Genomic DNA, 27,456 nt, shown 5'->3' on the forward strand with positions numbered 1-27,456 from the left:
CTGGTTGGCTCAAAATGAGGAGCAATTTTTAGTACCCGGCGCGTAAGCTATAGGCAAGCCTATGGTCTGTGAGTGAGTATCTAAGAAGTACTGTCAGGGTTAAAAACCATGCCAGGATGACAAAATAAACTTAAAGTTGGAATCACCTAAGCAGTTGTATGAAGTCTACACTGTTTACTAGTTTTGATCAAACCTGGATCATTCGGAGAATAGTGAATAGGCTATGCAGCAATTCAGTCATGTAGAGTTCAGATGTATGTGTGAGCTTTTCCTAAAGATGCAATAGTTCTTGTACATGTGGTGAAGAACACATTTTACGAGAGTAAACAAACTGTTCTGAAAGTTCTTGTGTGTGCACAGTGATGATCCGATGAATGCAAGGACAAGAGTACTAAGGATGCCCAAATTTTTGTGTGATGTTAATGTAAGTTTCTTTCTTTTATTCTTATGTGAGTGCACATTTTTTTGTTCACCTTAGCTTTTTTAAAACATTTTGGGCATGAATAAATTATAAATGTTAATTTGCCATATTGCTTGTATGTTTTATTATTGATTTTACATTTTCTTTTGTATTACAAAATAACAATTTCCTTACAAATTTTACAAGAAGGCACACAGGATACAAACATCATAATGTTACGATTTAGACAGTAAGAAAAATTTTTCGAATATATTCATCAAACTGTACACTAACAAGAAATACATTAAAATACTTTATAGTACAACAATATCACAGAATTATGCAGGAGAATGATGGCTTGTATGTTATCATTCAATCCTCAGTACTCATTTAGTGCTCAGTTCCTGTTGCATACTCAGCTGTTTGACTGCTTCCTCGATAAAAATTTACATTTGTTTTGTGTCAGTTGTACTTTTATATCTGCTATGTACACCAATTAAAATAATTTTTAAGCTAAGACAATAGTGTTTTTGTTGTCATTGGGTGTTCTGAAATTTACATTAAAAAAATTGATCTATCAATGCCTCCTGTTTTGTGGGCACTGGATCAGTTTTCAACACCCAACATTGTTATTCCATCCCAGATTTCCATTGTTTAAATACTATGGAATGCGACTGGTGGATAAAACTGTACAAAATAGAATTTTTGTTGCTTAACATAAAAATACTTACAGTCTGAAATTTGAAAAAGAATGGAAATAAGTTGTACATCTCGGGCACAATGATTGTTTGAAGACAGTGTTCACGTTCTGATTGACACTGGGTACACTTTCAGATATTCAGCTTTATTGTAGACAGAAGCCACATATTAGGATATGTTGCTGCTTTATCTGAGCCACAAATACGGCCTGATACTTGAAATAATACTGTGGTGACTGTCATGTTTCAGTATTGATCCATCATGATGGGTGAGTGTAGATATGGTAGCATGAAGCATTATTAGACATCTTTTGTGATTTTGTGTGTTGAAATGTGGTTATTCTCTACTCTGCACTTTAGGCAATTTGTAGAAATTACAGTGATAGTCTGTGATCTGTTCCTTTTCTGTCTGGCAGAAGCCAATTTCTGGGTAAAACACATTGAAAGTAAAAAGTTTTTGATGGTGTTGAGACACAGTCAGACAGTACTTCTTAAAAGAGTAAACTGCCTTTTGACTGTGTATTACTATATTTATCTTACGTACTAGCGCATTTTGGTTTTTATGCCGTTATCAAGTACACTGCTGAAAGTTGTTAGACCATTATTATGTCATATCTGTTAAGGCAGTCCAAAGCAAGTACCTAAGGAAGATAAATATAGTAAGGCACAATCAAATGGTGGTCTAATCTTATTTAAAAAGACATTGAAAGTACTTGATAGCCTATCAACATCCATGTTCACTAGCTAGTTCTAACATGCTGTCACGCAGTAAGCAGGCTTGCAGTCTCAGAGCTAGCACATTCTATGCATATTTTCTGGGAAACAATTATTGAATTACAAGAACTCTTCAAGCCACATCCATTGTTTACTTTTAAGTTTTAGGAAAGTTATTTTCATTTAATGTGTTGCAGGAATGTTACATTATTCCTGTTACTGTTTAAACCACTACTGTCTTCATCATTTACTACTTTTTTGTCACAAATCCACAAAGCAGCATAACAGTGTATTGTTGGAACTAATTTCAATTCATATCAGACTCAGCTTGTTTGTTTCTGATATTCATGCATTGCCACAGGATACATCTAAGACCATTCCTTATGTATTTATGTGACATGATTTATCTGTCAGTTCACAATAAATTTGTAAGTATGTTAGGCCTCAGGTCAGTAGGTACTTAAAATTAATCTCATGGACATAACCAACAATGGCCTGTTCATGTACTTTCATTAGAATTCTGCAAATATACAGTATCTGTTATTTGATTTTCATCCTCTATGCTCTTGTAAATATGAACTGCTGATTGTGGTAACCAAGTAAAGTCATTATTGGCATCATTTTCACAGTGCTGTGAGTCTTGAGACTATTTTTATCTTGGAATTCTCTTGTTGAGAACTGTTTTCCAAAAATTTAGTTGTAACTTGTGCAGATACTTGTCACATATGGCTGTTCTAACTGAAAATTATGAAAAAGGAAAACAATCCTGACTCCGTTATTAGTACACTCAGTAGCTTAGAAACATGATTCCAGCTTAAATGGGTTGATTCTGAATATCTCAAAATACATATCATACAATACAAAACTAGATAGGAAATCAGAATAAGTGATAAAAATAAAGACATAATAGAAGTGGATTGTGTTAAAATTATATGTTTAAATCTGGATAAAAGTGGAATGTTCACATTGACTATCTAGTCACTTGATTTGCCATGCACTCATTATCGAGAGCCATTGACAAGGAAACTTAGAAAATAGCGTATCATTGTTCTTTTGAATCAGTAGTAAGTTAGCATATTGCACATTATGAAGTTCCAGAAAAGAATACATAAAAACTTGTGTTCTGTGTCTCTGAGGAAATCATATTGTCAATTATTTAAAGTAGAATTTTTTGATGATTCCTTTCCTTACACATACGGAATCATCATCCTATTGTTTCAGGTATGACTACCTTTTAGAAATGTCATTCTGGAAAAGAGTTATTTATCAACAGAGTGTGGAAGCTATATCTGAAAGAATCTGATTTCTGAAACATATGTCATACAAGATGAGATCAAAATACATTACTTTTCATTTTTTCGGAAGACTAATAGAACTGTCATAAAATAGTTGTTAGTCCACTCAAAAAATTATACAGTCCTATGTATGAAATATTAAACACTAACAGCATCAGAAGTCTTTGTAACAGTTTGATAAAACGAATTTTATTAATAAGAGGGTGAGGAAGTGTCTGGCCTAAGTTGCTCAGTATGGACATCGTTATATGCAATTGCAAATACACTCTTTTTCTCAAGGAGTTCCTGATGTCGTCGTTTCTTGTTTGTTGCACTGGCCTGAGTTTGTGTGGAAAGAGATGACATTGCAATACCAGAGTCGAGGTCATCCTCTGGCTTAACTTCATTTTGTTTGAGAGTTGTAGATTTGTTTTCTTCATGGTTCTGTGGATTAATTTTATCAGAGTTCTCACTGTGGCTCAAGGAAGGTGTTGTTGTTTTGTCTTCCACTTCTGATGTTGATTTGGATTGGGAAGTATCAGAAATTTGTTTTGTGTCAGGATGTTTGGTAACAGTTGACTTTACTTTTCGTTTCTTTGTCTGATTTAGTTTCTTTTCCTCCTCTTCTTTTTTCTTTCTTTCTCTTTCTTCTTTTTTAGTTTTGTACCAATCCATGTAACGAGAATTTCTCACAGCTGATCCACCAACATCCAATTTCTGACTAGAATTTGTAACAGGAGCAGGTCTTTTATCCATCACTGACTTGGCTCTGACTGTTTGTTGTGATGCTGAACTCTCAGCTTTCTTTATTCTTTGAAGTTCAGATGTAGACTTTGTACGAGAAAGCTCCATTTGTGCATCACCACTGTTATAGGCATCATTATCTTTAAAGCTTTTTTCAGTTTTCATACCTGGTCTCTTCAGTTTATCCAGTAGTTCATGGTCTGTTACTTCACTTTGTTCTTCTGTAGCTCGATGACTTGATAGGGACCTGCTTCTAGGTCGGTTTGGTTTTACTTGGATCCATCTTTCAGGACTGCTGTGAACAGAGCTGGATGATTTTCGATAGTAAAATCTAACATCTGAATCAAATTCTATCTTCTTACCTGTACCCCTCTTATCTTTTGCCTTTGAAGATGCCTTATCATGTTCATTTGGTTCCTTCTTTTCAGGTGTATGATCCTCATCTGAAGACTCGGAGTTTCTTTGGAAATGTTGTTTGGACTGATGTTTTCTTCTATGTTTTTTGTAATTCCCATCATCTTTGTCTCTAGACAGTGACTGTTCTTCTAAAGAATCTGATAATGATTCCTCTTCATGTTCCAGCACTTCTGACTTCTTCTTTTTTCTTTCTGTTGTCACTGGTTCTTGTTCAGAGACATTAGACAATATTTTACTTTTTATTTTTTGCCGTCTAAGCATACTAGACTTGTTTTCAGTATAATTGCTTGTAGCTGCAGTGTCTTCTGGCGCCTGTGCTGCAGATGTGTGTTGCTCAGCAAGTTCTAGAGAACTCTCCGTTTCTTCCATGATGGGTGTCTTCACATAAACTCTACGTGGATGGTGCCCATCCTTGAATTTTTTCTGATGTTCAGTCTTGACATTTTTTTTCTTGCTTTCATTCCTTCTGACCCACCGAATTCCTTTTCCACTGCCAGGTTTTTTGATAAGGACTACTGAGGAGTAGTCCACATAGTCTTCCTCTTCTTCAGTGAATGAATCATCATTGTCACTTATGGCACGTCTTGGTAGGGGATCTGTTTGTGTCCCTATGTCGACATCTGTTTGTGTAGCCATGGAGTACTGAGCTGGTAAACTCTGTGTATCCTGACTTTCACTAATTGCTCCACCAAGTACAGAATATGGCTGTAAAATGTGACCCGCTCTTATTCTCACATCATCTTGAATATGTTTATCATTTTCATGGAGCTGTGGAGTGATATCTCCTTTTCTAGTTATTTCTCTGTGCCCATTGTTAACTTGTTCAGTTTGTAAGCAGACTTCATGGGCAGCTATTACAGTTTGTAAACTTCCACTTAAATTTCCTTCACCAGTACTTCTACTAGTAGGTTCCTCCGTCTCTTTTTTCATTTTAATATTGTCCCGCTGTAATGAACTAGTTTGAGGTGTATTGTTGTGTTGATCTTGCATGAAGCGTTGCATAATGATTTCCTTGCCATTTTCAATTCGGATGTGTTGTTCAGTAGCGGGGAGAAATGTTGAAGGCCTTTGATGTTGCAGGGAAATATTTTCTTCGTCGGACCGCCCTCGTGTTACAAGGCGCAAAATTTCTGCGTTCCCTTCCTGGATGAAATACTGTTCCCTTCCCACTGGTGATTTGTTATCACTATCATCTTGTGGACTTGTTCTTTCTAAAATAAGGCGATAACCCTCGGGTATCCGAGTTTCTGTTAACCTTCTTAAGTCTAATTCATCAGCAGCTACCAATATATGTGCCCCATGCAGATCATTCACTTGATGAGGATCACTTGTTTGCTGATCTCCTGGAATATGGTGTGATGTTTCAGAGTTGTTTATTCTTCTTAAGATGACTTCATCAGTTGCAAAATTGTTTGTTTGACCATGGACGTACACTGTATTATTGTATGCATTTGAAAAATGGACTGTGCCATGGTCGGGATCACTTCTGTGGTAGGCAGCATCACCTGGATTTCGTACATGGTCATTAGCTCTTTCTGAATATGCAGCTTCCTTTTTCTTAAAATCAGCATTATGCAAATGTTGCGTGCCAACCATTTTCCTGTCCCTTAGAACCCTCTGTCGCTCAAGTGTATCGGCACCACCTCTGCCAATATCTGAGCCCCTTTCCATTTCATGCCGACGTATTGAGTCAGCATCTAAATCAGTATCATTCTTAAGCCGTAATTCTCGTGGACCTTCTAACTGACCGCCTTCGATATCTTCTACAAAAACATCTTTATCATGCTCAGCTCTTTGATGTTGTTGCTGTAGTGCTTGAAGTTCCCTTGTGTAGATAACATGTGGACCTGGAAGGCTTCTAAATGAGTGGAAGTCCTCTTCTCCTTGGTCTCGATTCGTGTTATTTCGTCTGTTGAATTTCCAGGACTGGTGCTGCCGCATATCAGCACTCCATGCTTCTCTGGTGGGAACCCTCAGCTCTGCTACTGTCAACATTTTACAAAATGTGCTTATTACTGTTAGTGGGAGATTCTTTGTAAGAGAAGGTGAATGATCTTCAGAAGATTTTCTGATGGCATACACATGGTGGTCCTAAATTACACTGCCAGGTGATACCCTGTGCAATACAGGGCACAAAACACCATATGAACTATGCCATACAGTAACTCATAAGGGGAGTAGCCTCTGTTGACATTCAGCTTCTCAAATTGCTTTTGCTGAAGCGTACTTAAGATGAAACAGCAATTTGTGAAGTGCTGTACCCTTACAATGAGAAAGGCAGATTGTACTATTCAGCAAGATATTTATACATTTATCTTTATGTTAGTACCACCAATTCATGCCACAGAGCTGCTGTGCATGATTGGTTGACAACATTGAAGGCATTTGACTGTGGTGGTCATCACTTTGAAGTATTACTGTAAAACACTTGTACGAATAACTACCTTAATGTACTTTGTTACCTAAAAACTTTTTGTCTGAGAGTATAACATGTATGAAATTTTTAAAGGCAATAAAGTATTCAAGGATCATTAATTACAGAACCGATGTTTAATCATATGCAAACTATCAGTTAATTGCATACGGTGTGTTGACTGCAAAAGGGTGGCTTTTATCCTTGCAGGTTACTGTTTGGCTTAATTTTTATGTTTGCATTCTCATTTTGCACTGAAAATTATTATACATTGCTTGTTTCTGTAATTTAGGACAACACTGTGTAATGTAATGGATGGTATTTAAAGAAAGTAGCTAACTGATTAAAATCTTAGGCTAAATGGTAACCCACCTTGCACAGCTTTTGTGTCTTTCCCTCGACCTTCCTCATGGAGGACTAACTGCACATGATCGTCTGTAGATGCCACTTGAGTATTTTTCCTGGCAATTAAAATGCAGCATTAAGTAAATAAATGAAATGTCATTTTAGCTGTGGAGATTATTTTCGAAAAGCCACTAGAAATTATTTTTTTGTTTATTTAATAATGTGCCATGTGTTAAAAAAGTTGTCATGGCAAAACTCATTGTGTAATGTAAACAGCAAAGAAATAAAAGTGATTAAGTTTTAAGCTAAGAGACATTCTAAGTTGTTACAAGAAACTAGTCACACTGCTCAGAAATAAACAAAATGCTGATACTGATAACTGAAGATAAACACAAGAATCTTGAGCTCTGTTATTAAAGGATTTCATTAGAGAAAAACAGTATGGTATGAAGCTCTCTCTCTGTCTTTTATCTCTATGCCCCTGTTCCCCTATGGTTATCTACCTGTAAACTTATCACATTACATTTGTGGAAGTAAGTAAGTACGTTTTCCTATAAATTTATGTACTGTCCGCATCATTCCATTCTTCAAGCCCCTCGTTGTCTCAGTAAATGGAGAGTAGTACAGTAATATTTCTGTAGATATATTTAATTTTTCACAATTATTTGACACTACTGATGTAGCCACAGTTCTCACAATGATCTTTTAATGTGAATTTGGAATGTAGTTAGTATTGAATTTATTATTTATGAATTTTGGGTAACTTCAAATGAAAGGGGCAATGTTTTCCTAGCAAATCACTGTTTCAGAGCATAATCTTCTAAGGTCACACTGTTTGTACGAAAACTGTCGAAAAGCAGGCAGAAATTCAGTATGACTTAAAGGTAAATTAAATCTCTGGTTTATTCTGTAAGTTTTCAATTTTTAATCTTTCATACACAAGAAAAAATAATAGTTAATAATTCTGCAGGTGAGTTTTCGCATAGTCGGTTTGAAAGTCTAATGGGTTCAACAATTGAAGAAGATGTGTTGATGTGTACTTTTGGTACGTGGTGTACCATGTGGTCATGTGTTTCTGACCTGTAATTCCAGTAAAAGACTGCAAAATACTGGTGAGCTCTCTCCTGGACAAAATAAACTGATGCCTAGTTGTATTACCTGAGGTTCAGAGCTGAATCTAAAATTTGTTGTGATCATAAAGCCATTTTGATTTGGTTAGTTATTTATATGTTTCATGGATCCTAATTTCTATCTCTTGTAATGATGTGCTACCTATCAGCTGGTTTCCAAACACAGTCTGCTTTCTTTGTGAAAAACAGAGCATCATATTTACATGACTGTTTTTTGCCTTATCTTAATGTACTTTTAACCCCCTGCCCCCCCCCCCCCCCCCCAAAATAGAGCTTTTTGCACTGCAAGGCATTAAAATTGCAACACCAGGAAGTATAAAAGAAAAATACTCTATTAAAATTTAGGTAAATACTTTAAGAGCAAAGGAGACCAATCCCTGAATAGCAGAAGTATTGAGTTATCAATAGGTGCCCCTCACCCAATACCAAATGTGTGTGGCAGCTTTGTGCCAGGTGAACAAACAGTACTGGGATTGAAATTGTGGCAGGTTCACTGGGTGAGGAGATTGTGTCAGGTGGGTTGGGTAGAGGGAGGAAATGGGAAGAGGGTCGGGGAGGGGGTAGCCGGGCTTCCCTTCCTCTGTCTTGTCACTCACTCCCAGTCTGCAATTCACTGTCATCATATGCCACACGAACTCTTAGGATCTGGTGCCATGAGTGTCACATTTCTAGCCCGAGCATCTGCGGTCTCTACCTTCTACTTTCCTCTTCTGCATAGCCGTTGCTTCCCTCAAAGCCACCAAAACACACACACACACACACACACACACACACACACACACACACACAATCACATTCTGCACTGAGTGGCATCCAATACCATCTTGCCAGGTGCACAGCTCGGATGACAGTGATGAGTGTAATGTGGCAGTATTTGCCTAGTAGCCTCTACACACAGATAGTGTTTGAGCGTCTCTCTGCAGCCAGATCAAAGGAAGCTGCAACAGTGATCACCAAGCTGACAGTCTTCTGCAGATGCCATTGCACTGTCCACATGGATACTTATCATACTGTAAACAAGCTCATTTGCAGTATCATGGTAGGTGATGTGGCTGTACGCTACTGCGTGATCCAATAAACCCTATGGCTGTCCTCTCAAGCGCTAGTCACAGGGAGTCACTGAGATCCTTCATGGCACAGAGTATGGCTCTCCTAAACATATTGATTCAATAATGTATTATACATTGTCCAGTCTCATTAATGGGACCACCTATCAAAACCCTGAATAACCACCTTTCGCAGCACGGACCACTGCAAGATGTGCAGGAAGAGAGTCAGTGAGGTTCTGGAAGGTACTGATAGGGATGCGGAGCCATGCTGACTCCAGGTTCGTGGCCAGATGCACTACATTTCTTGGTTGAGGATCCGTGGGGTGAACAGCCCTATTGAGGTGGTCCACAGATTCTTGACTGGGTTTAAATCCTGAGAGATTTGTGGCCAGGGAGTACAGCAAACTCATTCTGGTGCTCTTCGAACCATGCACTTGCACTGTGAGCTGCATGGCACTTTGCATTTTCCTGTGGGTAGATGTCGTTCTGCAGAGGAAAAAAAAAGTTGCATGTACAGGTGGGCATGGTGTCCAAGAATTGATGTACACTTGTGTTGATCAGTATGCCTTCCAGTACGACTAGATCACCCAGGGAATGCCTTCTGGCGTGGACTTTCCGACGATTGTTACAGTCCAATGGCCATCTGTTGAACAGAGCATAATACACGATTCTTCTGAAAAGGTCTGCTGCCACTCAGTTTACATTCAATTGGAGTACTGGTGTGCAAATTCCAGCCTTCATCGCTATGAACGGCAGTCAGTGTGAATGCATGAAGTAGGCACATGCTGCGGAGGCCCATAGGCAGCAACGTTCACCAAATGATCGTTGAGGAGACACTTGGTTCGTCTTGGCAGTCAGTTTCTCAACATCTGTTCACCTGTACACATTTCTGCAGGCATGTACACCACTGTCATTTATAGCCATTGGCACATGACAATTGCCTCTGTGCCGGTTTTGGATAGTGCCATTTTTGTCATGTGTGGTATGCTTTAACCATGTTGGTACACAAACATTTTGCAAGCCAAACCATTTTGGAAATGCTTCCTGCCTTGTCCCCAAAGCCAATGATCTTGCCTTTTTGGACATCAGATAAATCACTCTGTTTTTGTAGTAGAACAATGACTGTAACAGTGTTTTCTGCATCTGGCATGCTTTACATACACTCCATTGGTAATGCTGCTGTTGCTGCCAGAGGTCATAACTCTCTCTCTCTCTCTCTGTCTCTGTGAGTAGTTATTGCACATCAAATGTAGGCGGTGGCCACATTAATTTGAAGAGTAGAAATTCCAAATGTTGGAATTTTTTCACAGAATGCATTTTAGTGCTATTGAGTCCTCAATACTTTGTCGGTCACATGACATTAGAGACTTTTTTCCGAGTTCCAAACCATAGATAAAATGTTTCAAAATTTCATTACTAGATGGCACATAGTCTTTGTCAGTGTTTGCCTCTGGAGTTCCAAGAACATACACCCAGGTCTCCTCCATTTAGCCTGCGATTATTTGAAGGGGTAACACACAAGTTTTTGGTGAGTAGGCACAGCTTTTTGAGCTGCAAGAGAGATTTTGCAGTTAGAGAGAAGCGAAGAAAGGTAAGCAACACCTCTTGTTTTGCAAGGTTTATGCAAGGTAGTTGAGTCAGCTAAGGCTATGAACGCCGGCCGCGGTGGCCGAGCGGTTCTAGGCGCTTCAGTCCGGAACCGCGCAACTGCTACGGTTGCAGGTTCGAATCCTGCCTCGGGCATGGATGTGTGTGATGTCCTTAGGTTAGTTAGGTTTAAGTAGTTCTAAGTTCTAGGGGACTGATGACCTCAGATGTTAAGTCCCATAGTGCTCAGAGCCATTTGAACCATTTTTGAGAGCTATGAACCCATTTCCTGTAATTCAAATGCATGCAACTGTTTTTAAAGATTCTGATGAAACATTGTTGCCAATACAGGTGTAAAGACCTCCAAATGTAGTATGATCAAACTGTCTCATACTTGTCTATCTCAAATAGTTATTAAAAATTTTTACTCTGAAACTGAAGAATGGAAATATATCAATGCATTCAACAGACCATGGCTGATATACACAATGCATTACTGCATCCGAAAGACCCACCCTGTTCATCAGTTTCAAAAAGAGAAAAGACGTACTGATGTAATTTCTTCCTCAACAGCGCAGAGAGTTCTACAGTAAACTTAGCAACATCTGATCTACATTTACATCTGTACTCTGCTAACCACTACGAAGTGTGTGACAGAGGGTATGCCCCATTGTGCCAGTTCTTAGGGCTTTTTCCTCTTCCAATCATGCATGGAATGCACAAAGACTGCTCATATGCCTCAGTACGTGCTGCAGTTAGTCTAATCATGTCCTTCCAAACCCTATGGGAGTGATATATAGAGGATTGTTATACATTCTTAGATTCATAACCTAAAGTTGGTTCTACAAACTTTGTAAGTAGGTTTTCATGGGATAGTGTACATCAGTTCAGTTCTATCATCATCTTCAGGAAAATGTTCAGAGGTCAAATTAACCTGTGTGTACTGCTCTTGTGTATGTATGTTCAATATCCCCTGTTAGTCAGTTCTATCATCATCTTCAGGAAAATGTTCAGGGGTCAAAATAACCTCTGACCATTTGTACTGCTCTTGTGTATGTATGTTCAATATCCCCTGTTAGCCCTATTTGGTATGGGTCCACACACTTGAGCAATGCTCTAGGACAGATATCACAATTTTTTTGTGCATGCACTGCGTGTTTGTTCCATTTCATGTCCTTAAGTGTTATATCCAAATTTTAGTAATGTGTTGACCGTTTCTAACAGTGACTCATTGATATTGTAGTCATAGAATATTATATTCTTTTGCCTTTTTGGGGTGCTCAGTGTTATATTTTGAACATTTAAAGGAAGTTGCCAATCTTTGCGACAGTTTCAAATCTTATCTAGATCCAATTGAATATTTGTGCAGCTTTTTTCAGACAGTATTTCTTTATAGATAGTTGAAACATATGTGAAAAGTCTGAGGTTACTATTAATATTGTCCACAAGGTTATTAATATACGACATGAACAACAAGGGACACAACACGCCTTGCTGGCGCTGTCCCCTCCATGCCAAATAAATCCTCAGTCCAACCAAGTTTCGTTTCATACCCCATACGATCATACTTTTGGTACTAATGTGGTACTGTGTCAAATGCTTTTCAGAGATCAAGAAATACTGTGTCTTTCTGCCTGCCTTGATCCAGAACTTTCAGTATGTCATGTGAAAAAATTGCAGGTTTTATGTTATTGGAATCCATGCTGGTGGGCATGGAGGTGGTCATTGCGCTCAAGATACCTCATTGCGTATGATCTCAGATTATGTTCTAAAATTCCACAATAAATGGATGACAAGGACATTAGATGCTAATTTTGTGGATTGCTTCTGCTATACTTGTTATAGACAAGTGTGACCAGTGCTTTCTTCCAACTACTGGGTATGGTCTTTTATTTTGAGGGATCTATGGTAGATTAAAAGAGGGGCTAACTCAGCTACAGATTCAGTACGGAATCAGGCTTTGCAGCTTTCTTCAGTTTCAGTGATTTCAACTGTTTATCAACACCACTGACACTAATATCTATTTTACTGATCTTCTCAGTGGTATGAGAACTAAACTGGGCCAGTACTCCTAGGTTTTCCTCTGTGAAGAAACATTGGAAAATGAAGTTCAGAATTTCTGCATTTGCTTTGCTACCCTCCATTTCAGTCCTGTCTCATCCATGAATGACTGGACCTAACTTTCCCACTACTTACAGCTTTTTATATGACCAGAAGTTTTTTGGGTTTTGTGAAAGATCTTTTGGCAATATTCTGCTACATTAGTCACTGAATGCTTCATGCATTGCTCTCTTTGACAATCAAATACATTTCATTCAATATCTCTCTGTCTGTAGCTGTATGCTTTGTTTTGCACCTATTATGCAGTAGTGTGTTTCTTAGAAGTTTCCTTACTGTGACTATATATGATGGTGGGTCATTTCCATCATGAACTGTTCTACTGGGTACATATCTACCCAGTGAATGGTGAACTATTCTTTTAAACTTGAGTTCCTCTCCATCCTCCTGTCCTGAGTTAAAAGTTTCAAGTGAGCTAAAAGTTACGATATGACACTTCTGCTTTGTTGCCTAGTTTACTGAATTTATAAATCTTTTCACTTGTTTTAATTGCCCTTTGTACTTTGCTAATTATTGTTGTTACTAATATGTCTTGGTCTCTGATACCAATTTTGATGCAGGTTTACTAAAAGAGAACAGGTTTATTTGCTGCCGTTATATCTAATACATTTCCATCACAACTGGGGCTCTGAACCATCTACGCAGGGTAGTTTTCAGAGAAAGTATTTAGTAATGTTACACAGAATATCTTTTCATACTTACTACTAACAAAACTGTAAATATACCAATTGATTGTTGGATGGTTGGTCTCCTCCAATGGTTACAGTGTGATTGGGATACTTATGCACTTATGAACTGATGGTTTCTCTAAAGGTTTTGATTACATTACGAGGTGAGTCTGGTGGTTGATAGAAGGATCCAATTATAATTTTACTCCAACTCCTGATAGAGTCGTAGCCAAACAATCTTGCATGCAGTTTCATTTTCTGTGTTGATAGATATGAGTTTCTTGTCTACTGCAACAAATGCACCATGTCCATTTGCCATTAGCCTATCCTTTCAATACGTGCTTCAATTTTCCCCACAAATCTCACTGCTGTCAACTTCAGGTTTTAACCAGCTTTCTGTACTTAGTACTATGTGATCTTCACTGGATTTTAGAAGCATTTCAAACTCTGGCACTTTGATTAAATGCTTCAGCAGTTAAACAATAGGATTTTAATATTCTCACCTATGGGGAGCATTTCTTTGTATCTTACTCTGATACTTCCAACTTTCTCTGCCAGTCACTGGAATCACACATGTGTGTGACCTCGGAACCCAAACAAATTGAAGATGTCAATACAGCTATGTCAAGCATTCCCTGTCAACGTGTACAACAGGTTCAAGAAAATACATCTGATACTCCATAAGACGATACAGCATATAAAATTCAACAAAACATGCAAAAAGAACGATTTAATTCCAAGTTACATTAATGTAAAGGTTAAAAACAGTTCTACAGTGGCACAAAAGTCGAAATCATTTGCAGAACGATATTGGTTACTACATGAAATTAAGATGCTCTATTCGAAAAAACAGCACCTAAACATGATGCTCTATGAGACTCATCTAGAATTAGCAAAAACGTAGGAAACGCCGCAGTTTTCATGGCACTAGTAGAAAAAACTGAACACAACACATACACAGAAATGAAACATTTACAAACCAAACATAAACAGAAGATAATGAAACTAACAGTAAAAAAGATGCAAAAACACATTTATATTTTAAATGTGAAACCACATGAACACCAACACACATTCCATCCACACTTAGTTAACCTAACAGAGACAGAACTACACGACAATGAAAAAATGCTCTTGGAAAAAGGTTTGAAACACTGCACCAATAGCAAAGTGAACAATCAATACATAGAAAATCTCGTAGTAGAAACCGAACACATCCTTACACGTGAAGAACAACAAAATAATTGTGAAATAAACATAGGACTGACAAGAGAACTAGTAAAAGAAGAAATAAAAGGCATAATAAAACAAACACAGCAGACGCACAATAAGAACAACTAAACAGAAGCAGCTACTATGAAAAGGTTAAAACAAAAGTTAACAGACAATAACGTATTAATAACAAGAGCAGGCAAGGGAAATGTAACAGTACTCATGGATAAAGAGCAATACATCACAAAAACCAAGGAATACATAAACACCAACGCCATACAAAAACTGAAGTCAGATCCAACTACACGATTCCAGGCAAATGTGAAACGAACACTGAAAAACATTGAACACACACTCACAGTAAAAAAAAATACTACTTAACAAAGAAAAACCCACAAGCACCAACAGTCCGCAGTCAACCGAAAGTACATAAAGACGGAATGCCAATGAGAGCTGTTATCAACTTCAAGAAAGCCCCAACATACCGCATAGCCAAACACCTCCAAAAGTTAGTTACAAAACACTATAAAGTAGAAAACAACAGAACAGTGATAAACACAGGAAACCTAATAGAAAACATACAGAACATACAGGTACCACACACAGCATCACTGATTTCATTCGATATAGAAAATATGTATACCTCCATCCCTATCACAGAAACAATAGAAATCATAGAACAAAATATCTCATCCCATAGCAACCTCACCACAGACGCAATAAAAGAAATAACAGATATGCTCAGACTGACAACTGAACAAAACTACTTTCAGTTTGAGAAAGAATATTATCTACAAACTGATGGACTGCCCATGGGATCCCCGATATCAGGAACACTAGCAAACATTTTCATCAGTCACCTAGAAAATCAGATATTTGATAAGATAACCACAAATGAAAGTTTCAAAATCATATATTGGTACAGATATGTGGATGACATTATTTGTCTGGTAGATGAGCCAAGTGAAAAAATAGATGAACTCCATTCAGAAATAAACAAAGATCATCAGAACATAAAATTCACACTTGAAAAAGAAAAAGAAAATCAAATAAATTTTCTTGACATTACAATTAAAAAAGAAAATGGTAAACATACATTTAACATCTTTAGAAAACCAACAGCCACAGACACAATAATACATTCCACATCCAACCACCCCCACAGCCAGAAACTTGCAGCACTAAGACACATGTTACATAGATTAAACAGAATCCCACTCAGCAAGAGAAACTATGAACAAGAAATGAGTACAATCAAACAAATAGCTAGGAACAACGGGTATGATGCACATGTGGTACACAAGCTCAATCAAAAAATAAAAACACAAATAAAAAACAAACACAACAGTTCCACAATACAAAAGAACTCACAAGCTGAAAACTTACAAACACACTCAACAAACACACACAATAACAACACCACACAGAAAAGAACCAGATGGTACACCATGACCTACACACATAAACTAACACACAGAGTTGCAACCATCCTAAAGAGACAGGGCTTCAAAATAGCGTATAAGCTTGGGCAAACCCTTCAATCACACCTAAGCCAGCCAGCTACCAAGAGAGACAAATTCCAACAATCAGGAATATATAAACTTGAATGTCAAAGTTGTGATGCAGTATACATAGGCATGACATGCAGGAATTTTCAAACAAGATACAAAGAACATATCAGATGTTGGAAGTATGAAACAAACCATTCCACATTTGCAGAGCATTTAAAACACTACAACCATCATCCTACAAACATGGATCAAGAAATGAAAATAATGAGAATAAGCAACCATGACAAACATCTTATACAAATGCAAGAAAACTTCCACATCCAGAAAGCCATAGCAGAAAACAAACATGTGATAAATGAACAAACACACATCAGCACAGTCTCCCTACTACACTTAGTAAAGGAAATGATAACATAAAAAAAGAAAAAAAAGAAAGGAAAAAAAAGAAAGAAAAAAAAGAAAAGAAAACTCTTCCCCACATCACACGGACACACACACACACACACACACACACACACACACACACAAAGATGAGGTGACTTACCGAACAAAAGCGCTGGCAGGTCGATAGACACACAAACAAACACAAACACACACACAAAATTCAAGCTTTCGCAACAAACTGTTGCCTCATCAGGAAAGAGGGAAGGAGAGGGGAAGACGAAAGGAAGTGGGTTTTAAGGGAGAGGGTAAGGAGTCATTCCAATCCCGGGAGCGGAAAGACTTGGTAACACACACACACACACACAGCACAAAAAAGAATATATATATATATATATATATATATATATATATAGAAGCGCTGGCAGGTCGATAGACACACAAACAAACACAAACATACACACAAAATTCTAGCTTTCGCAACCAATGGTTGCCTCGTCAGGAAAGAGGGAAGGAGAAGGAAAGACAAAAGGATATGGGTTTTAAGGGAGAGGGTAAGGAGTCATTCCAATCCCGGGAGCGGAAAGACTTACCTTAGGGGGAAAAAAGGACAGGTATACACTCGCACACACACACATATCCATCCACACATACACAGACACAAGCAGACATTTGTAAAGGCAAAGAGTTTGGGCAGAGATGTCAGTCGGGGCAGATGTACAGAGGCAAAGATGAAGTTGAAAGACAGGTGAGGTATGAGCGGCGGCAAATTGAAATTAGAAATTAGCGGAGATTGAGGCCTGGCGGATAGCGAGAAGAAAGGATATGCTGAAGGGCAAGTTCCCATCTCCGGAGTTCTGACAGGTTGGTGTTAGTGGGAAGTATCCAGATAACCCGGACGGTGTAACACTGTGCCAAGATGTGCTGGCCGTGCACCAAGGCATGTTTAGCCACAGGGTGATCCTCATTACCAACAAACACTGTCTGCCTGTGTCCATTCATGCGAATGGACAGTTTGTTGCTGGTCATTCCCACATAGAACGCTTCACAGTGTAGGCAGGTCAGTTGGTAAATCACGTGGGTGCTTTCACACGTGGCTCTGCCTTTGATCGTGTACACCTTCCGGGTTACAGGACTGGAATAGGTGGTGGTGGGAGGGTGCATGGGACAGGTTTTACACCGGGGGCGGTTACAGGGGTAGGAGCCAGAGGGTAGGGAAAGTGGTTTGGGGATTTCATAGGGATGAACTAAGAGGTTGCGAAGGTTAGGTGGACGGCGGAAAGACACTCTTGGTGGAGTGGGGAGGATTTCATGAAGGATGGATCTCATTTCAGGGCAGGATTTGAGGAAGTCGTATCCCTGCTGGAGAGCCACATTCAGAATCTGATCCAGTCCCGGAAAGTATCCCGTCACAAGTGGGGCACTTTTGGGGTTCTTCTGTGGAAGGTTCCGGGTTTGAGGAGATGAGGATGTGGCTCTGGTTATTTGCTTCTGTACCAGGTCGGGAGGGTAGTTACGGGATGCAAAAGCTGTTTTCAGGTTGTTGGTGTAATGGTTCAAGGATTCCGGACTGGAGCAGATTCGTTTGCCACGAAGACCAAGGCTGTAGGGAAGGGACCGTTTGATGTGGAATGGGTGGCAGCTGTCATAATGGAGGTACTGTTGCTTGTTGGTGGGTTTAATGTGGACGGACGTGTGGAGCTGGCCATTGGATAGGTGGAGGTCAACGTCAAGGAAAGTGGCATGGGATTTGGAGTAGGACCAGGTGAATCTGATGGAACCAAAGGAGTTAAGGTTGGAGAGGAAATTCTGGAGTTCTTCTTCACTGTGAGTCCAGATCACGAAAATGTCATCAATAAATCTGTACCAAACTTCGGGTTGGCAGGCCTGGGTAACCAGGAAGGCTTCCTCTAAGCGACCCATGAATAGGTTGGCATACGAGGGGGCCATCCTGGTACCCATGGCTGTTCCCTTTAATTGTTGGTATGTCTGGCCTTCAAAAGTGAAGAAGTTGTGGGTCAGGATGAAGCTGGCTAAGGTAATGAGGAAAGAGGTTTTAGGTAGGGCGGCAGGTGATCGGCGTGAAAGGAAGTGCTCCATCGCAGCGAGGCCCTGGACATGCGGAATATTTGTGTATAAGGAAGTGGCATCAATGGTTACAAGGATGGTTTCCGGGGGTAACAGACTGGGTAGGGATTCCAGGCGTTTGAGAAAGTGGTTGGTGTCTTTGAAGAAGGATGGGAGACTGCATGTAATGGGTTGAAGGTGTTGATCTACGTAGGCAGAGATGCGTTCGGTGGGGGCTTGGTAACCAGCTACAATGGGACGGCCGGGATGATTGGGTTTGTGAATTTTGGGAAGAAGGTAGAAGGTAGGGGTGCGGGGTGTTGGTGGGGTCAGGAGGTTGATGGAGTCGGGTGAAAGGTTTTGTAGGGGGCCTAAGGTTCTGAGGATTCCTTGAAGCTCCGCCTGGACATCAGGAATGGGATTGCCTTGGCAAACTTTGTAAGTAGTGTTGTCTGAAAGCTGACGCAGTCCCTCAGCCACATACTCCCGACGATCAAGTACCACAGTTGTGGAACCCTTGTCCGCCGGAAGAATGACGATGGATCGGTCAGCCTTCAGATCACGGATAGCCTGGGCTTCAGCAGTGGTGATGTTGGGAGTAGGATTAAGGTTTTTTAAGAAGGATTGAGAGGCAAGGCTGGAAGTCAGAAATTCGTGGAAGGTTAGGAGAGGGTGATTTTGAGGAAGAGGAGGTGGGTCCCGCTGTGACGGAGGACGGAACTGTTCCAGGCATGGTTCAATTTGGATAGTGTCTTGGGGAATTGGATCATTAGGAGTAGGATTAGGATCATTTTTCTTCGTGGCAAAGTGATATTTCCAGCAGAGAGTACGGGTGTAGGACAGTAAAACTATCCAATCTCCTGGTTTCCCACCTCCGGAAAGGCAACTCACTCACCCTTCACAACCTTTCCAGCAAACCTCAGCCTCCTCTCATTGCACACAAACCCAGTCTCTCCCATCTACTCAATCTCCCACTTCCAGCTCCACTCCCTCCAAAACCTCAAAATTCCAATCAACGCAATCTGGAACCACAACACCCCAATTTAGTAGTTAACCTTTCCTCCAAACCTCTCTCCCAATCCGAAACCTCTGTCCTATCCAAAGGCCTCACCTTCAGCCCCACTCCCAGATTTAACCAAACAGCCCTCGTCAAAGATTTACTGTCCTACACCCGTACTCTCTGCTGGAAATATCACTTTGCCACGAAGAAAAATGATCCTAATCCTACTCCTAATGATCCAATTCCCCAAGACACTATCCAAATTGAACCATGCCTGGAACAGTTCCGTCCTCCGTCACAGCGGGACCCACCTCCTCTTCCTCAAAATCACCCTCTCCTAACCTTCCACGAATTTCTGACTTCCAGCCTTGCCTCTCAATCCTTCTTAAAAAACCTTAATCCTACTCCCAACATCACCACTGCTGAAGCCCAGGCTATCCGTGATCTGAAGGCTGACCGATCCATCGTCATTCTTCCGGCGGACAAGGGTTCCACAACTGTGGTACTTGATCGTCGGGAGTATGTGGCTGAGGGACTGCGTCAGCTTTCAGACAACACTACTTACAAAGTTTGCCAAGGCAATCCCATTCCTGATGTCCAGGCGGAGCTTCAAGGAATCCTCAGAACCTTAGGCCCCCTACAAAACCTTTCACCCGACTCCATCAACCTCCTGACCCCACCAACACCCCGCACCCCTACCTTCTACCTTCTTCCCAAAATTCACAAACCCAATCATCCCGGCCGTCCCATTGTAGCTGGTTACCAAGCCCCCACCGAACGCATCTCTGCCTACGTAGATCAACACCTTCAACCCATTACATGCAGTCTCCCATCCTTCTTCAAAGACACCAACCACTTTCTCAAACGCCTGGAATCCCTACCCAGTCTGTTACCCCCGGAAACCATCCTTGTAACCATTGATGCCACTTCCTTATACACAAATATTCCGCATGTCCAGGGCCTCGCTGCGATGGAGCACTTCCTTTCACGCCGATCACCTGCCGCCCTACCTAAAACCTCTTTCCTCATTACCTTAGCCAGCTTCATCCTGACCCACAACTTCTTCACTTTTGAAGGCCAGACATACCAACAATTAAAGGGAACAGCCATGGGTACCAGGATGGCCCCCTCGTATGCCAACCTATTCATGGGTCGCTTAGAGGAAGCCTTCCTGGTTACCCAGGCCTGCCAACCCGAAGTTTGGTACAGATTTATTGATGACATTTTCGTGATCTGGACTCACAGTGAAGAAGAACTCCAGAATTTCCTCTCCAACCTTAACTCCTTTGGTTCCATCAGATTCACCTGGTCCTACTCCAAATCCCATGCCACTTTCCTTGACGTTGACCTCCACCTATCCAATGGCCAGCTCCACACGTCCGTCCACATTAAACCCACCAACAAGCAACAGTACCTCCATTATGACAGCTGCCACCCATTCCACATCAAACGGTCCCTTCCCTACAGCCTTGGTCTTCGTGGCAAACGAATCTGCTCCAGTCCGGAATCCTTGAACCATTACACCAACAACCTGAAAACAGCTTTTGCATCCCGTAACTACCCTCCCGACCTGGTACAGAAGCAAATAACCAGAGCCACATCCTCATCTCCTCAAACCCGGAACCTTCCACAGAAGAACCCCAAAAGTGCCCCACTTGTGACGGGATACTTTCCGGGACTGGATCAGATTCTGAATGTGGCTCTCCAGCAGGGATACGACTTCCTCAAATCCTGCCCTGAAATGAGATCCATCCTTCATGAAATCCTCCCCACTCCACCAAGAGTGTCTTTCCGCCGTCCACCTAACCTTCGCAACCTCTTAGTTCATCCCTATGAAATCACCAAACCACCTTCCCTACCCTCTGGCTCCTACCCCTGTAACCGCCCCCGGTGTAAAACCTGTCCCATGCACCCTCCCACCACCACCTATTCCAGTCCTGTAACCCGGAAGGTGTACACGATCAAAGGCAGAGCCACGTGTGAAAGCACCCACGTGATTTACCAACTGACCTGCCTACACTGTGAAGCGTTCTATGTGGGAATGACCAGCAACAAACTGTCCATTCGCATGAATGGACACAGGCAGACAGTGTTTGTTGGTAATGAGGATCACCCTGTGGCTAAACATGCCTTGGTGCACGGCCAGCACATCTTGGCACAGTGTTACACCGTCCGGGTTATCTGGATACTTCCCACTAACACCAACCTGTCAGAACTCCGGAGATGGGAACTTGCCCTTCAGCATATCCTTTCTTCTCGCTATCCGCCAGGCCTCAATCTCCGCTAATTTCTAATTTCAATTTGCCGCCGCTCATACCTCACCTGTCTTTCAACTTCATCTTTGCCTCTGTACATCTGCCCCGACTGACATCTCTGCCCAAACTCTTTGCCTTTACAAATGTCTGCTTGTGTCTGTGTATGTGTGGATGGATATATGTGTGTGTGCGAGTGTATACCTGTCCTTTTTTCCCCCTAAGGTAAGTCTTTCCGCTCCCGGGATTGGAATGACTCCTTACCCTCTCCCTTAAAACCCATATCCTTTTGTCTTTCCTTCTCCTTCCCTCTTTCCTGACGAGGCAACCATTGGTTGCGAAAGCTAGAATTTTGTGTGTATGTTTGTGTTTGTTTGTGTGTCTATCGACCTGCCAGCGCTTTTGTTTGGTAAGTTTCATCATCTTTCTTTTTAGATATATTTTTCCCACGTGGAATGTTTCCCTCTATTATATTCATATATATATATATATATATATATATATATATATATATATATATATATATATCACACCAAAAAACACTCACTCACACACACACACACACACACACACACACACACACAAATGCATACACAAACAGACCACAGATACTTCAATAGTTACACTCATAAGTTTGGCAATAACATTCGATCTTTGGCAAAAACATTTTGACTGTCAGTAACAGAAACCAAAACATTGCTTTAAAACAAGGGTTCAGTGCATAGTGTTGTGGAATGGGGAAAAAAACCGCAAATTGGCGTTCATAAGAAGAAGAACAACACCAAAAATGCAACAGGAGCGTAGTATGTAGGAAATTGTCCATGCAACCTGTAAGTACAGTTCAAAACATTACTACTTAATAGGAAATACGAACCACCAGAACTGTTTATAACCTAAAGGCACAATGACAAAAAATGTAAATAAAATAGCTAACATATGTACATATTCCAGGCCACTGCTGATGCCTTGCAGAAAATAAAGGCGAAACACGTATGGCACTAAAATTGTGTTTTATTCAGTTGCTGTCAGACGGTCCATGAGTAAAAATTATTAATATGCCGTAAAAGGCATTGTTTGTCCCGTTGTGTGTCTCAGTCTGCAGATGGTTACACCCTGTCCCATCAATGGCTACCGGACTAGCCTTTTCAATGAGGCATACACACTTGAATGCAAGTGGTATTCCTTCCTATTCCTTGCTGTGATTTCCCTAAGGGGTAGCATTATTCACTGTATACATGAACTGCTGACAATTAATAAACCCTACCCTTTTGTGTTTGTCTCCCCTTGACATGGAACTCAGCTCATTGCCCAACACATTATGTGATCCCAGGAATGGAGTTGTGTAAAGAATGATAGTAAATACTGAAAGACTTTTTTCTTGAATTTAATTTTGCTATTCTCATGTAGAAAATAAAAGAAAATTGGAAATGGTTTTTGTTTACAACTGTTTTACTAGTTAAAACATTACTTCTATATTTCTGTACCTGTATTATCAAAAAGTAAAAGATAATGGCCAGTGTTAATAGTATGTGGAACAAAAGCTTTCAACAAAAGCTTTCATATTTGTGCTTATAATCAGATATGTTACATAGAACATTCTTAATAAATTACTTGTTTTCTAATCTGTCTCATTATTTTTGCAGTGGTGAGGTAAGTAGCATAATTGTGCAGTATCAAGATACCTTCTCAATTTTTAGATACAAATAAGCTATGTACAAAAAAGAGATACAGAGTTTTTTGATTCTTGTGACAAATGTATGCTTTGGCTCTTGAATGTTTGAAAAAAAAGCACACCTAAACAATTTAAATAAGAGACTGAATTCACTAGCATATGCTGTTAGGATTCTCACTCAGAATATGGGGACAGGGTGTTTGTGTTGTCCTCATCATTTCATCACCATCACCATCATCATCATCATCTTCATCATCATCATTTATGACAGTGGTTAGAGTGGATTGTGAAAAAATTGGACGTTACATAATTTGCGAGTTTGTATGGGCACTGATGACCACGCAGTTGAGCGTCCCACAAACCAAACATCATCGTCATCACTCAGAATACAAGCTGCTCATCAGTGCTGACATTGTACCATTATAGTATGCAGCTGCAACTTATGTATGGAATAATTTTTTGGGGGAATTCCACAAATTCTATAAAAACATTTAAAATACAGAAAAATATTTTCAGGGTGATAAAAAAGGCTAAACGCAAGGATGCCTGTAGACCACTTTTTAAAACTCTCAAAATATTGCCCCTACCTTGCCTGTGTATATATGAAATACTAATTTTCACATAAAGGAGCATCTTTAAGGAGGACAACCTCTTCAGACACAACTATGATATACAAACATATGAAACTAGGCAAAAGCTGAACCTACATATGAACACAGAAAATACAAACTTACACAAAAGAGGAGTATATCATACTGGAACTATATTGTACAACCATTTGCCTTGTTACCTAAAATGCATACCAACATTAAATGCATAAAGTTAAAACAGTTCTTGCTTGACCACTGCTTCTATTCTTTGTCTGAATTTATAGAACATCGTAATAAGTAAACCTCATTTACCAAATTTTACTAATTGTCAACTCATAATACAGGGTGAGTCACCTAACGTTACCACTGGATATATTTCGTAAACCACATCAAATACTGACAAACCGATTCCACAGACCGAACATGAGGAGAGGGGCTAGTGTAATTGTTTAATACAATCCATACAAAAATGCACGGAAGTATGTTTTTTAACACAAACCTACATTTTTTAAAATGGAACCACGTTAGTTTTGTTAGCACATCTGAACATATAAACAAATACGTAATCAGTGCCATTTGTTGCATTGTAAAATGTTAATTACATCCGGAGATATTGTAACCTAAAGTTGACCCTTGAGTACCACTCCTCTGCCGTTCGATTGTGTGTATCGTAGAGCACTGCAACATACATCGCGTTTCTACAGAATGATCTGCCAATGTTGCTCGAAAATGTCCCACTGGAAACGCGTCGACGTATGTGGTATCAGCATGATGGTGCACCTGCACATTCCGCAATTAACACTAGGCTGACCCTTGACAGGATGTTCGACGGGCGTTTCATAGGACGTGGAGGACGCATAAATTGGCCAGCCCATTCTCCTGATCTTACACCTCTGGACTTCTTTCTGTGGGGTACGTTAAAGGAGAATGTGTACCGTGATGTGCCTACAACCCCAGAGGATATGAAACAACGTATTGTGGCAGCCTGCGGCGACATTACACCAGATGTACTGCGGCATGTACGACATTCATTACGCCAGAGATTGCAATTGTGTGCAGCAAATGATGGCCACCACATTGAACATCTATTGGCCTGACATGTTGGGACACACACTATTCCACTCTGTAACTGAAAACGTAAACCACGTGTGTATGTGTACCTCACCCCTCATGGTAATGTACATGTGCGTCAGTGAAAAAGACCAATAAAAAGGTGTTAGCATGTGGATGTAATGTGCTGTTCCAGTCTCTTCTGTACCTAAGGTCCATCACCGTTCCCTTTGGATCCCTACGTAATTCAGTGCTCTCCGATACACACGATCTAACAGCGGAGGAGTGGTACTCAAGCGTCAACTTTAGGCTACAATATCTCCGGATGTAATTAACATTTTACAATGCAACAAACGGCACTGATTACGTATTTGTTTATATGTTCAGATGTGCTAACAAAACTAATGGGGTTCCATTTAAAAAAACGTAGGTTTGTGTTAAAAAACATACTTCTGTGCATTTTTGTATGGTTTGTATTAAAGAATTACACTAGCCCCTCTCCTCATGTTTGGTCTGTGGAATCGGTTCGTCAGTATTTGATGTGGTTTACGAAATATATCCACCGGTAACGTTAGGTGACTCACCCTGTATAGTTTACGTTGTGCTTATCATGTCATCTCACTTAATAACTGCTATTATCACATGTTGAAGCAATGTAGTACACCAACCTACATTATTATGAATTGTTATTATGTCAACAATCTAGTTCACCAATGTCCTATATCACATGTATGAACAATGTACTAAATGATTCTTGGACAAATAAACAATAAATTTCTAATCTTAATTTATATTTCTTGCATGAGGCACAGTATAATTGTTACACAAACAAAAAAACATTGAAGTGTGATTTCTGAATGAGAAATCTGCTGTGTCACCTTTCCTTATACACAGAATGTAGACAGTGTTACCCCTATCTATTTTTTGTGGTGGTATTGAAAAGCTAATTATTTGCATTACTAAGCATATAGTACACATCTTGCCAATTTGACCTTTTCTAACATTTATTTCATGCTGCTTCATAGCATTGCAATTTTAACAACCAGTCTATGCACAATCTCTCTCTCGCACACTTAAGCACACACTGCCCCCTCCTCATGCTTGCGCCAACGCCCATGCCCCCCCCCCCCCCCCCCCAACACATACACATGTCAAGCAGCAAGCAGGTATACTTTTGGATTGTGTTTGAAAATAATTGTATGGCCCATTGAATTCTTTGCATCACTAGATGTTGTTGTTGTTGTTGTTGTTGCTGTTGTGGTCTTCAGTCCTGAGACTGGTTTGATGAAGCTCTCCATGCTACTCTATCCTGTGCAAGCTTCTTCATCTCCCAGTACCTACTACAACCTACATCCTTCTGCTTAGTGTATTCATCTCTTGGTCTCCCCCTACGATTTTTACCCTCCATGCTGCCCTCCAATACTAAATTGGTGATCCCTTGATGCCTCAGAACATGTCCTACCAACCGATCCCTTCTTCTGGTCAAGTTGTGGCACAAACTCCTTTTCTCCCCAATCCTATTCAATACTTCCTCATTAGTTATGTGATCTACCCATCTAATCTTCAGCATTCTTCTGTAGCACCACATTTCAAAAGCTTCTATTCTCTTCTTGTCCAAACTATTTACCATCCATGTTTCACTTCCATACATGGCTACACTCCATACAAATACTTTCAGAAATGACTTCCTGACACTTAAATCTATACTCGATGTTAACAAATTTCTCTTCTTCAGAAATGCTTTCCTTGCCATTGCCAGTCTACATTTTATATGCTCTCTACTTCGACCATCATCAGTTATTTTGCTCCCCAAATAGCAAAATTCCTTTACTACTTTAAGTGTCTCATTTCCTAATCTAATACCCTCAACATCACCCGACTTAATTCGACTATATTCCATTATCCTCATTTTGCTTTTGTTGATGTTCATCTTATATCCTCCCTTCAAGACACTGTCCATTCCGTTCAACTGCTCTTCCAAGTCCTTTGCTGTCTCTGACAGAATTACAATGTCATCGGCGAACCTCAAAGTTTATATTTCTTCTCCATGGATTTTAATACCTACTCCGAATTATTCTTTTGTTTCCTTTACTGCTTGCTCAATATACAGATTGAATAACATCGGGGAGAGGCTACAACCCAGTCTTACTCCCTTCCCAACCAC

The 27,456-nt window shown here is 40.1% G+C and overlaps 1 protein-coding gene across 1 annotated transcript in view; it reads right to left on the reverse strand.

Moving 5' to 3' along the window:
* Positions 1-619: 619 nt before the first annotated feature.
* The window catches only part of LOC124596241 (cadherin-86C-like), a 299,468-nt gene continuing 272,631 nt past the window's right edge, over positions 620-27,456 (reverse strand). Inside the window, exons 19-20 of the mRNA XM_047135308.1 lie at positions 7,033-7,121; positions 620-6,229 (exon numbers count right to left, since the gene is read on the reverse strand). Of these exons, the coding sequence (XP_046991264.1) occupies positions 3,300-6,229; positions 7,033-7,121 (3,019 nt within the window). The 3' untranslated portion in view covers positions 620-3,299. The remainder of the gene's footprint in view (positions 6,230-7,032; positions 7,122-27,456) is intronic.

Source organism: Schistocerca americana, chromosome 1 (assembly GCF_021461395.2).
Source record: "Schistocerca americana isolate TAMUIC-IGC-003095 chromosome 1, iqSchAmer2.1, whole genome shotgun sequence".
Classification (NCBI taxonomy): domain Eukaryota; kingdom Metazoa; phylum Arthropoda; class Insecta; order Orthoptera; family Acrididae; genus Schistocerca; species Schistocerca americana.